This window comes from Lutra lutra, chromosome 1 (genome assembly GCF_902655055.1).
Source record: "Lutra lutra chromosome 1, mLutLut1.2, whole genome shotgun sequence".
Lineage (NCBI taxonomy): Eukaryota > Metazoa > Chordata > Mammalia > Carnivora > Mustelidae > Lutra > Lutra lutra.
Genome location: NC_062278.1, coordinates 148839554 through 148851786, shown reverse-complemented (window position 1 = coordinate 148851786; position 12233 = coordinate 148839554). Strand labels below are relative to the sequence as shown.

Genomic DNA, 12233 nt, shown 5'->3' with positions numbered 1-12233 from the left:
ATTTTTATTAGTTAACTGCCTGACATGCCTCTGAGATATTTTTACTACCTTTTTTGATTGCATACTCTTTGACTGCATCTTCCAATGATATTTTGTAATAGTCTGTATAGAGAGAATTGAAAAATAAATCAGTCTTTCCTCTAGAACTGTTGATCCGGATTCATAATTTATTTCTGAATAGCTTGGAAAAAGTTTCAGCTTCATCATTCATTTTAAGTGATATACTATAAATGTTCTGAATTGCCTCTAAATTTGGGAAAACCTCTATCAAGTTCCTTTTATATGGTGAGCTATAATATTCAAGGCACAGCAAGATTTCTTAAATATTTTTGGACTTGATTGACACTCACTAACCACATTGCCAGTCTCCCTTCCAAAGCCAGGAGATGGGTCTACACCAGGCATAAGCCTTAAAAGTTATATTCCATTTACTTATGGTGAATCCACCTTGGCATACTATATATATCCCCCACGTATTTATGCATCCTTTAATTCCCCCAATCCTTCCAAACAAAGGTTTAGTTTTGCTCAGAATACCTAAAAATTCCTTGACGGCATAAATACGCCACGATTTATCAAGTGATGTATATATTTCATTCTCTCATTGAGGTCACTAGACTGGCATGACGTTTGATTACCTGGTGTAGGAATCAAACATTATTTTATTTAGCTAAAGAAATTAAATGGGATAATAAATGAAAAACATTAAAGCATTAGAAATATGTTGGATATTACCATTATTTTTCTTAACCCCTATGTTCTCCCACCACCCATGCTACAATAGAGAACAGTTTATGTCACCTGAGGTGACCTAGTCTCAGTATAGTATATAATATAACAATTGAAGGCCAGGTCCCTAGACCAGACCATCTTGGTTCCAACCCCAACATAATTACTTGATAACAGGGCAGCCTTTGCTAAGTTTTCTAAATCCCAAAGCGCTTATAATGAGTATTATAAAATCTACCTCTTGGAGTTGATTTGAAGGTTAACTAAAGAGAAGAAGTGTTCAGCACAATCTAGGCAGTGGAAGATCTCGGTAAGTGGACTCCATACATTAGTGGGAAACCGGTCCAAGAAGGCTCACAAATGAAGCTTCCTCAAGAGAGGGACACAGCTCCCCGGGAGCATGAAGCCAATTCAATTTCCCTACGTGGAAAAGTTTCATAGAGTTTTAGGATGACCACTAGTCATCCACAAGCAGCAGAATGAGTTTCCTCTGAAGTCAGTGAGTCCTCTAATGATTTATAGCCTTCACAGATAAGACCTGCTGTGGCATAGGCTCAGAGCATGCACCTGACCCCATGTTTTCCTTTGAAACATTCATGTTTGTTCTGCCAACTCCCTGGCTCTCTAAAATGCATAGTTTTGACAACCTTATATCTTTTATAGTGTCAGAAGGGCTTTTTACTTCTTAACACTGTTCTAATGTTCTTGTTTTCCTTACAGAGCTTGAGAAGGCCATGGATCACTCAAATAAACATTTACAATAGCAGAAAAAACATCCAGAGAAGTTTCACCTTGCCCTAGTGTTTCCAATACCTGTAGGAAATGCCAATACAGCACTGGGAAATCTTTAAAAAAAATGTGTTAAGTGAAATAACAGACAGGACAAGTCAAATTAATAGAACTAAGGTTTCCTTCAAGAAAATACAAACTATGAAAAACTGAATTTCTCAAAGAAGATACAACGTTATGATTACAGAAGGAGTCTTAGCTTTTTTGCTAATGACCAGTCTTTCCAGGAAGAACAGAATAAAATCAACAAAAACCAATCTGGTGCCCCACACCTCTGCAAAGGAATGTTGTTCCAATGGCACTGGAAGACCCAGGGTGAGGGCATATGGAGGCCCACATACCGAAGATCAAAATACTGGAAATTTATAAATCAAGTGGAGAAACTGTCCCATAAAATAGGTTTTGTCCTACCTTGACTGACAAATGTATCTTTGTAATACTTTGGAAGGCCTAGTATAATTCTGAAACTCTTGAGCTACTCAAGTCCCTTTCTGGAACTGGGTGCTTTGGGTGAACATTGTCCCAGGCCTGGCCAGTAATACCTTCCTCTTTCCACTGCCTGCTCCATCCTATATCAAGTGGGGCCTTGTGAGATATGCATGGACACCCAAGTTGTAACACATCCTTGCACACACCCTACGCATACACATCTCCCCCGTATCCACCCCTTAGAAGCACAGAGGTACCCAAAGGTCCATATAGCCTGTAAAAGTTAACCCAGGGCTATTTGGATAGTGAAGTGTTGTTCCCAGGTACCTGAAATGTGATCTAAAAAAGGGAGGGGTTTGGACTCAGAGGCCCAGAGTCTTCTTACTCCACGGACAGGGGTCTGACTTGAGAAGACCAAAGGGTGCCCTCTAATTTCCAGGGCAGAGGCCCCTTTTGCCCACATACTAGGCCTATATTTTAACTGAGTTGAAAAAATTGAAGGGGGGATCTCATCATAAAAGAAGAAAGAAAAGAAAAGAAGAGAAGGAGAAAAGGGAAAGAAGGGAGGGAAGGGAAGGAAAGGAAGAAAAAAAAGAAAGGAGAGGAAAGAAAGAAAGAAAGAAATAGAAAGAAAGAAAGGAGAGAGATAGAGCTGCATGTCTTGACAGCAAACAGCCTTTCCCACCTATATCCTCATATCCTTAGAAGTCACGGGCATTTACTCTGCAACTAAACCCTAATTCTAATGAACTAACTAATTCTAATGAACTAACTAAAACCCTAATTCTAACGAACTAAGCTTCAGTCCTGTAAACAAAACAAAGATATTAGGGAACCCTTAAAAGCCTAAAGGGGAGATCTTGAGTTGACTACATCTAAGGAGGCAGTAGCTTCATGCTGAGTGCCAAGACTTAAAAAGCTGATCACAGCAAGTAGAAGGCCAGATCCTATCATGAGGAGAAGAATCTTAACCACCTACAAGTTTTCAAATTAGTGGGACCTCAAAAGTCAAATCATCCCATCCGCCTTTGTTATGTTGGATAAATTCTGTTCTTTCTGCCCTCACCAACAGTTGTTTGAGACCTGTACACAGATGCTGGTCCTATGTGCCTGCAATGTGGGATGTACAATACACAGCTTTGAAAACAGTGCTTGTCCTGCTGTTAATGGTCGAACCATGGGGTCACATGAGGTGGGTTCCACCACCAGGACTCTGTGATCAGACTAGGAAGAATAGAGTTTCCTTCTAAAGAGCTGGCCTTATCTTGATTTTCTATGGTACAGAGATACTCAGGAAGGAGGCAGATCATGCAAGCCAAGCAAATCGTGAAATCAGGAGCACTGAATTGATGGTATCAGATGGTAAATTTCTCCTTCTCAAACATGAGGACTCCTTACCCCCTCCCTAACTTCCATCTGAACACAGATGCTCACAGATGGACTATGTGAAAGAGCCTAGCTGAATGCAAACAGGGCAAGCTGAGAACTCACGCACACGCACGCACACCTGCACACACGCACAAGCACACGCACGCATGGGCAAACCTCAAGAGACCTTGAGCAGACTCCACCTTCCCCATCTAGAAATAAAGTTAACAAAACTTATCTTGCAGACTTCTTCTTAAGATTAAATTAGATAAGTCATGTCAAGCAGCTGGCTCAAAGCAGATTTTCAAATGTTGGTTTCCCTTTTCCCCTGCTCCTCCCTGAAAGTAGCCAGTGTGCCCGCTCAGCATTCTAAACCCTTCTGACATGCCAGGCAGGGAGGGAGAGTCATCATCTTGCCTCGGTCAGAAGTAACACACACCTGGGGAGCAAAATGTGACATGAAAAAGAGGTAGCACAAAATAAGTGGTGAGCGTGCACACCCCTAGTGCATATCTGCTAAGTCACTTCCACTGAAAATCACGTGTTAATTTGGCCGAAGCTACACTTGAGGAGCTGGAGGGCAGAAGCTAACAAGGTGACAGTTATGCCTTTATGTGGAAATTGGCTAAATAATGCCATGCTCTAGCCAGGAAGTATGTTTCCTCTGCACCCTATTTTAAATTGTTTTGGTGGTTTGCATCAGACCTAAATAATACCCACACTGCTCTGCAGCAGACAGAAGCTGCTTACAGGGCCCACAGTTCCCTTCGATGGACTCTGCTTCACCGCTTATAAACCAAAACATCAAACCCTGATGAAAAAAGAAACTTAAAAGCTAAATTTAGATTTTCAGCACTTCATTTTTAATGAAAGTCTCCTTTTGACAACCTTCTAGAGAAGAAAAAGAGAGAGAGAGAATTCAGTATTTACTGGAAAATTTCTTTGGTGAAACCCTAAAGTTTTGGATGGCTTAGAATGTCTTACATCAATTCAAAATGTATAGCTAAAGGGACTGCATGAGAACTTTCCAGCATGTTTGTCAGAAGCTGAAGCATCTTTTTCCATATCTCATCAGAATAAAAAAAAAAAAATACACACCAATTACATACTATAAAAACAGCCAAACTGCTTACTTAGATCAGAGTCAAAAGTAGTAGTTAACTACTCTACTAGTTAACAACTAGAGTAGTAAACTACTCTAACTTAGAGTTACTACTAGTAGTTAACTACTCTGCATTAAGTTAGTAAAAGGAAGATTTTACTATTCAGAGCAAACTCCCAATAGATAAGGGCTGCCTGGTTGTTAAAATGGTTGTTCTGGATTGTACCAGGAGCTCAGCTCAACATTTCCTGGGTGCTAGGTGATGTTTCTGGTCCTTTCAGAAACCCTGGATATGGAGAAATTAATAAGACACGCCTCCTGCTTTTGAGAGGCTTGACTGGCAAGGGAGTCATGTAAAGATGTAATTTCAGCTATTGTTATGAGCTAAGAGAGAGGCCTGTCCTCAGGAGGGGATGTTTAGCTCAACCACTAGGCATTCAAAGGGGTTTCCTTGGGCAGATAACACTTAAGTCTGAAAGATGAGGGAAAATTATTCGGGTGCTAGGAGTTCCAGAATGACAGCAGCTTGAACAAAGGCACTACTAAGCTGCTCAGGGAATGTGTATGTAGGATGACCAGGATACAGTGGGAAAGTGTGAGCCTTGGCGGGATGTGAAGTCTCAGAATCAAATGGCAACCAGGTCATGGAGGATCCTATTGAGGCCTGAATTCGGAGCTAAAAATAATAATGAAAGCTGGTATTTACTGAGCATTTACTATGTGGCAGGCACTAGGCTAAGCACTTCAAAGCATTATTTCATTTAATCTTCACCATAACTCCAAAATCCCCATTTTACAAATGGGTATGGGGGTTAGAGAAGGAAGGGGACTGTGTCCCCTTACACAGCCAGTAAATGGAAGCTGGGTCTGGAACCCACGAGGCCTCCATTCCAAAACTCATATCTCGAAGCTTCTCCTCAAAACAAAGATTAGACCGTCACATTGGGTCCACCACACTGGCTACAGAATGGAGGACTGGGGTGGGGGCCCTAACATGGCGGGCATAGAAAAGAACAGATGAACAAAAAGGAAGACATTCAGAAGGACTGAGAAAAAAAAACATTCAACTTGCTCCCCTCCAAGTGCATTCAACAACCAAACAGCTCTTGTAAAGGGGAAGTCTGAAAAATAAACACCAGTATTCATTAACGCTCCCAAGCACACAGTGTTAAACTATGTGTCCTGGTCTCTGCCATTAACACCCTCCCATACGTTCAACTGTCTTATTCGTTTGGGAGAGTGTCTCCAGGTCTGAGTCTCCTGCCTGGTGCAAGGAGATACTCTATAAATACGCTGAGAAGGACCAATTAGTAATAGCTGTTTTTTTACAATGGCACCAATGAGGTGTCATTCTTAATTGGAAAAATGGGGTTAAAAAAATAAAGAAAAATTTTAAAAGTTGTGTTGATAACTAAGGATTGGAAAACTAAAATGGAAATCATGTAGCAGTTGAGGCAGCTACACAGACAATAATAAGGACTCATCACCATGGGGTGCTACCTTGTAAAAAGGGAATAAATCCAAAACAGGATTTAGTATAGACCACAACTGATGTTACTAAAGGAAGCAGCCGGGGGGGGGGTCAAAATTTGTTTTCCGAAAAGCCATAGACCAAAGATCAAATTCTGGGCCTAGTAATCACTAGTCTCTGACCTTGACAAAAATAAATACATAATTAATATGATTTTAGGTAAGAAGTTTATCTGTATGATACTTTTACCAACACTGAGTCCTCAACAGAAATCTCTTGTTAGGTATTTGAAAAGTACCGGTCACATTTTCCAGATCTGAAGAGTTTTCTAACATTTAAGATTTCCCCCTGAAGAGTCATTACTTAATTTGGGGCATTGAGGAAGGGTGCATCTACAAAACAAAACAAAACAAAATTTAAGAAGGCTTTAAGTACATTTCTGAGTGAAGTTTGTTCTTATACTGAAATCCTTGGCCCACTTACCAATCTATGGAACAGAAGATGGACTTTTTTGCGGGGCCTAAAAGGATGTTGCTAGGCATCTCATTTCCTCATATCTTATCACACAGGAAGATATTTTGAAAAATGTCTTGACGGTTTAGCAGTTATTTTAGAAAAATCCTGAAACTGCTTACTTATATGGAAAATTAAAATGGAAGTGGAAGTAGGTTTCTCGTTTTCATTATAGCTACCTTCAACCTTCCAGTATCTTTGAAAATTTAATTTCAAATGAATGCAAATTCCAAAATGATTCCTTAGTTCAAATTTGGAGATTTTAATTCCATCAAATATGAAATCTGCGGGTTGTTTAAAACTGTTCAAAAGCCCAAATAAAAAGCCACTAGGCTTTTAAGTTAATTGTTTAGAAATGTGTATATAAATGAAATGAAACCAACTCATGAACTACTGAGTCTGGAATTTGAAAATCCATAAATCTTCCTTGTAAACAAAATCTAACGAAATCAAGGTCGTTTGATTTCCTTCTTTCCTAGCTTGAAACAAAAGTTTTAATGATTTTTAACTTTTTTTGTTGTTGTTGTTTACAACAGTGTTTCTTCCTCATGCCATTCAAAACTCCCATCTCCATGCCACCTTCAAGAAGAAATGTCATTTTAAAAAGTTCTCAATTCACTTCAAATACTCCGAGGCCTACCATTTAGAACCTGGTACTTATTTCTTCTAGACAAACCTAAAGGTAAGTCTGTCCGTGGCCCTGGTAAATAAAGCAAGCTCCTCAGGGTGATGTGGGCTATCAGGGCATCTCCAAGTCACCCAAGGGGAAAGAGAGCGACAAGATGTCACAGATGAAGGGGATGTAAAGTTATCCAAATCTAACCATTTTACAGATGAGGAAGCTGAGGCCCTCAGGTTCCAAGTACTCAGTTAACCCAGGCCCCAGCTGCAGATAACTGGGTTATGCAGATCACAGCTGCCAGAAAGTAATAACTTTTTAAAGTCTCAAGGGGGTTCGGTACTTTCCATAACAAATAATTAACAACTCAATTCTTGCATTTTTTTTCACCTCCGAAGACGTCCAGAGATGGGGAGCTCAGGGACAGTTAGGAATTTAACCTTTCCGTTTCCCTCAAAGGACAGTTGCAGAGAACCATCACCTCCGGCAAGACAGGACTGTCTGGCTCCAGGCAACATCTCCGGCACCCAGTACCTAGCACCTAGTGGGCACCGGGTTAATAATTCCCCGCCTGCCACCTGACAATCCCCGCTTCCTACCCCACCCACGCCCAGCCCTCGGTGGAGCCAGATAACTTTCTTTTGGAAATTGCCTGGTTCCGTGAAACTTTCATACAGTGACTCGGGGCCGAGAAGCGGGCCTGGGGGAACGTGCGGTGCCTCCCCAGAGCCCAGACTGGAATCGCGGGCCACTGAAGGGGGTGTCTGGCCGGGAGCTGGGTGGGCACGCAGCATTGCCCCGGGCCGCGGCGACCCCAGGTGCGCCAGCTGCTTTGGCGGCCTCGGCGGCCTCCGCACCGGGCCGCGGCTCCCCAGCCTCCTTCAGATACCCAAGCAACTTCTCAAACTTCCCTTTCCGGGGGTGGGGGCTCGCCTCGAACGCGGCAGGCACAACGCCTTTCCTGCCCGCACAAAGGGGGCCCGACGTGCCCCGCGCCCCTTCCTCTTTAACTTTCCTCCTCTTTTGAAAGAGAAACTCACAGCCCGGCGCCCCGGGGAGCCGCGCTGCGTGGGTGCAGCCGAGGGAACTTTCCCGTTTCCGCCCGAGCGCCGGGCGCCCGGGGCCGACTGTCAAAGCGCAGCGGGGACCCCCCGGCGCCCCGCCGAGCCCACCTGGGGGCCACTCACCCGACTTCTGAACTTGCGGCGGGATCGTGCTGGCGATGCGCGTCCACAGGATGATGTGCAGCGGCCACAGGCCCCTGAGCAGCCCCCGACCCATGGCAGCCCCCGCCGCTCGTCATAGACCGAGCCCCGAGCGCAGCGGACGGCGCCTCCCGGAGCCCCGGCTGCGCCTCCGCGCCGCGCCCTCTCGGGACCTCGCGCCTGCCGGCCCGGCAGATGCGCGGGCCAGATGTGGCGCCGCTCGCCAGCCGGGAGGGGGCCTGGAGGCCGGCGGGGCGCGGGGAGGCCCCCGGCGGCCGAGGGGAGCTGCGCAGGAGGCCGGCTCCTGCCCCTGGCGAGCGCGCGCGCGGGGGTGTCTTCGGTCGGTGCGCGCGAGTGACTCACTCAACTTCACCCGGGCGCCGCGGGGGAAACAGGAAACTCCTCGCCAACAGCTGGGCAGGACCTCTCGCCGCCCGAGAGCCTTCTCCCTCCACTCGGCTTCCAGCCCTCCTCTCTCTCCTGACTGCCAATCATGTCCCTGAGACCTGCCCCTCCGAGGGCTTTGGCAAACTTTCAGCTGCCCCCACCGCCCTCGGGAGTTCTTGGCTCCAAGTATTTACCCCGGCGTGACTGAGGGCACGCGTTTCAGAAAGGAGCTGAACACACAAAGTGTATACACTTCCCAGAGCACCCCCAGGGAGCATCTTCCGCCTCCCCACGACCTTCTTTGCATTGTTCCCAGGTGCTCCAGAACTGTGTTTTCCAGCTCCCAAGAGTGGATGCTGAAATCGGAGCTGTGAGCACATTTCTGTTTCAAATCGAATAGTAAGGATTGCCCTGAACTTTGGTTTCGGTTACACAGACACACGCCGCCACATTGTAAAATGTTTTGCTTACAGTAGGTCGAAGTCTGGAATTTTTTTGTTTTTGTTTTTGTTTTTAGTTTTTTGTTTTTTTCCCAAACTTTCCCAAACTGCGCAAATAGACCACCTGAGTATCTTGTGAAAATACGGGTTCTGATCCGGGACATCCATGGTGCCACATTTCTGATGCGCTCTCGAGCACTGCCTCCCTTTTGGAATTACCTCTGCAAGGGTAAAAGAACAGCCGCCACAGGGCGCCTGGGTGGCTCAGTGGGTTAAGCCGCTGCCTTCGGCTCAGGTCATGATCTCCGGGTTCTGGGATCGAGTCCCACATCGGGCTCTCTGCTCAGCAAGAAGCCTGCTTCCCTCTCTCTCTCTCTCTCTGCCTGCCTCTCCGTCTACTTGTGATCTCTCTCTGTCAAATAAATAAATAAAAAAAAAATCTTTAAAAAAAAAAAAAGAACAGCCGCCACAGAGTGACAGTGGTGGGACATTTTCTGTTGAGACTATATGGAGTGTGGCAGAAAATGTAAATGGAAAAGTGGCCTGGGAGTCAGCTCAGTGCCGGGGTTTGCATTCAAAACCCTGCAACGAGAGACAACCCTTAGCTTCTCCTCTGTGGAAGGAGAAACAAAGGCAGCAGGACGAGATAGACTTTCAACCCCCCCTTCTTGCTAGGGTGACCAAGTTTGCCCTCAAAGATCCTGAGGTTTAAACCTTTGAGGTTTAATTATTAAAGAAGCCCCTTCTTCTTTCCCATGCACCTTGGATGGGTAAGGAATTATATGTTCATCTTACTTCCAGCTCTCAAAGACTTAAGTTCTGTATGGTTTGCTGGCCAGGAGATCTTCCAGTAGGCTACACAATGAACTTCCTTTATCTGAGAAAAAGATTATTTGCCAAGGCAGGTGGCCAGGCTCGCTGGGAAGAAAAGCAAATAGCTCTCCCCGGAAACCCAACTCCAGAAAACGTCCCTGTCAATCTAAGCATTCATTTGTTTGGTCCCGGAAACTTCAAGTCTCCTCACCATTGGTCCGCCCAACACTGAGGCTGCCTCTGAATGTCTCTTAGGAAAAGACCACTTCCCAGCTCTTGTGTTCAGGAAGGGCAGGGAAATCAGGAGCACTGGGCATTTTCTTGCTTACCAAACAGCCTTGCCTTACCAAACAGGCTTCCTGCTAATGCAGGAGCCACTTTAGTCAGAGAGTTGTGCTCAAAATCTGCTTCTTGCCATTTCCTCCACTTCCACCCCGCCCATGCCACTGCCATCACTAGGGTGGGAGATCTTCTAACCACCCATCCCCAGTCATGGGCATTCTGGGCCCAGTCACCCAGTTTCTTAGTTCAGAGCTGAAGTCTGCTTTTCAAAATGCAAACCTAATTATACCAAGCCTCTGATTAAATTCATTCAATGGCTTCCCACTGCTCTTGAGATGGAGGTTAGAAACCAGATCCTTCAATGCCCTTATGCCCTTCCTCTCTGGTAACCTTTCACTGGGCTTCTCTTCCTCTCCAGCTGAGAGCCTTTTCCAGATTCACAGAGCATACCCACGATTCCTCCTGCACAGAGCCTTTCCCAGGGCACTGTTCCCTTTCTCCTTCCTTCCTTTCCTCTTTACCCAGCCAACTTCCGGTCTTGCTTGGACCCATCCTAACTTCCTGGATGGACAAGCTTTCCCTGGTCTCCCTGAATAGATCTTTTATTACAGGTTCTCTTAGCACCTTACGCTTCTCATTGTTAGCACTTAGTACAGCTTTGGTTTTGTGATGATTTTGTGTCATTCTTTCATTTCTATTCCTCTCTCCCACTCAAGTCCAACTTTTCTGAGGACAGGGATTACATTTTCCCCCTGGACTCACTGTTGTATCCTTAGTACCAAGCACATAATAGGTGTTTAAAAAATATCTGTTGGATGAAGGAAAGAAGGAGGTCGTAAAGATTCAGAAGAAAACTGGACTTCATCATCCTCCCTATTTCACAACTCCGGAGAAGGCATTCTGTTACTTACTGAATTGAGATGTAAACAGGCTAGATTTTAGCTAAGGGTGATGTCACTATTACTTCCTTTTCTTTAAAAGAAGAAGTGTGTGGGTTTTTTTTCTTTTTTTCTAAATTTGCCCAAGTTCCTCCGGGCAGTATACATATACTTCCTTATTCCCCCCAAACACACTGAGAGGTAAATAAAAATGTCCAAGGGATTCTAAAGGCTTTCTTCTCTATACTTATTGCCAAGACAGATGTTTTTCGCTGTTAGAGGACAGTGGTGTCCATGGTTGAGTATTTAACTGGTGGTCTTTGTCATCATGTATCATGAATGTTGATTTTAATTTTGTTTGCCTTTAGCATTTCTGACTTAATCCCCAATCTCCTGTGAAATCGAGAATCTGAAGTCAGCATTGCCAAGTGCAAACTCATCCCTTAGAAGCCATCACAATGAAATCAGAGACGTGTAAACTCACACATATTGCAATTTGGCGATCTGAAAAATTTGTCAATATGACCTTCCTTTTGGGATTCTCGCTGAAAGAGAAGTCTGATACTCTCCATTAAAACTTTGTTTTCAGAGGCGCCTGCATGGCTCAGTTGGTTAAGCCACTCACTGCCTTCGGCTCAAGTCGTGATCCCTGAGTCCAGGGATCCAGTTTGGCATGGGGCGCCCGGCTCTGCGGGGAGTCTGCTTCTCCCTCTGACCTTCACCCTCTCATGCTCTCTCTCACTCACTCTCTCTCTCTCAAATAAATAAATAAAATCTTAAAAAAAAAAACCAACAACATTGTTTTCACACAGAGTTATATATTTGATGCAATACAATTTTCCGCTAATATACATATGCAAAAATTTGGCCATTTGCAGATAGAAACAAAATTTAAAGCTCAACTCAGGACTTAAAAAACAAAGAGAGTAATTTTTAGGCCCTTACCAAGTTGAAAAACAATAAAACCCAAGTCAAGCCAAAGTTGAACAGCTTGAGTGTCTCCATATTTCCAGTTCCATGAACTCTGAACACACGAAACAATTGGACTGAATCAAAATGTAGTTAATGTAAGCCCTGCATTTTCCAGTTGTGATGAGGCAAGAACTCTCTACTCCCCTGAACTTCTTGACATGCAGCTGTTGAGGTTACTGGCAACCAAAGCAGTTGACGGGAGACTCCTTTCCATATAAATCAAACATTCTGCATTC

The 12233-nt window shown here is 44.5% G+C and overlaps 1 protein-coding gene across 2 annotated transcripts in view; it reads right to left on the bottom strand.

Moving 5' to 3' along the window:
- TGFBR2 (transforming growth factor beta receptor 2) overlaps positions 1-8555 on the bottom strand; it is an 88960-nt gene extending 80405 nt beyond the window's left edge. Inside the window, exons 1-2 of one of the 2 annotated variants that reach the window (XM_047738933.1) lie at positions 8208-8555; positions 49-102 (exon numbers count right to left, since the gene is read on the bottom strand). In XM_047738933.1, the coding sequence (XP_047594889.1) occupies positions 49-102; positions 8208-8301 (148 nt within the window). In that variant the 5' untranslated portion in view covers positions 8302-8555. The remainder of the gene's footprint in view (positions 1-48; positions 103-8207) is intronic. The other variant, XM_047738942.1, reaches the window with a different exon arrangement.
- Positions 8556-12233: the final 3678 nt, after the last annotated feature.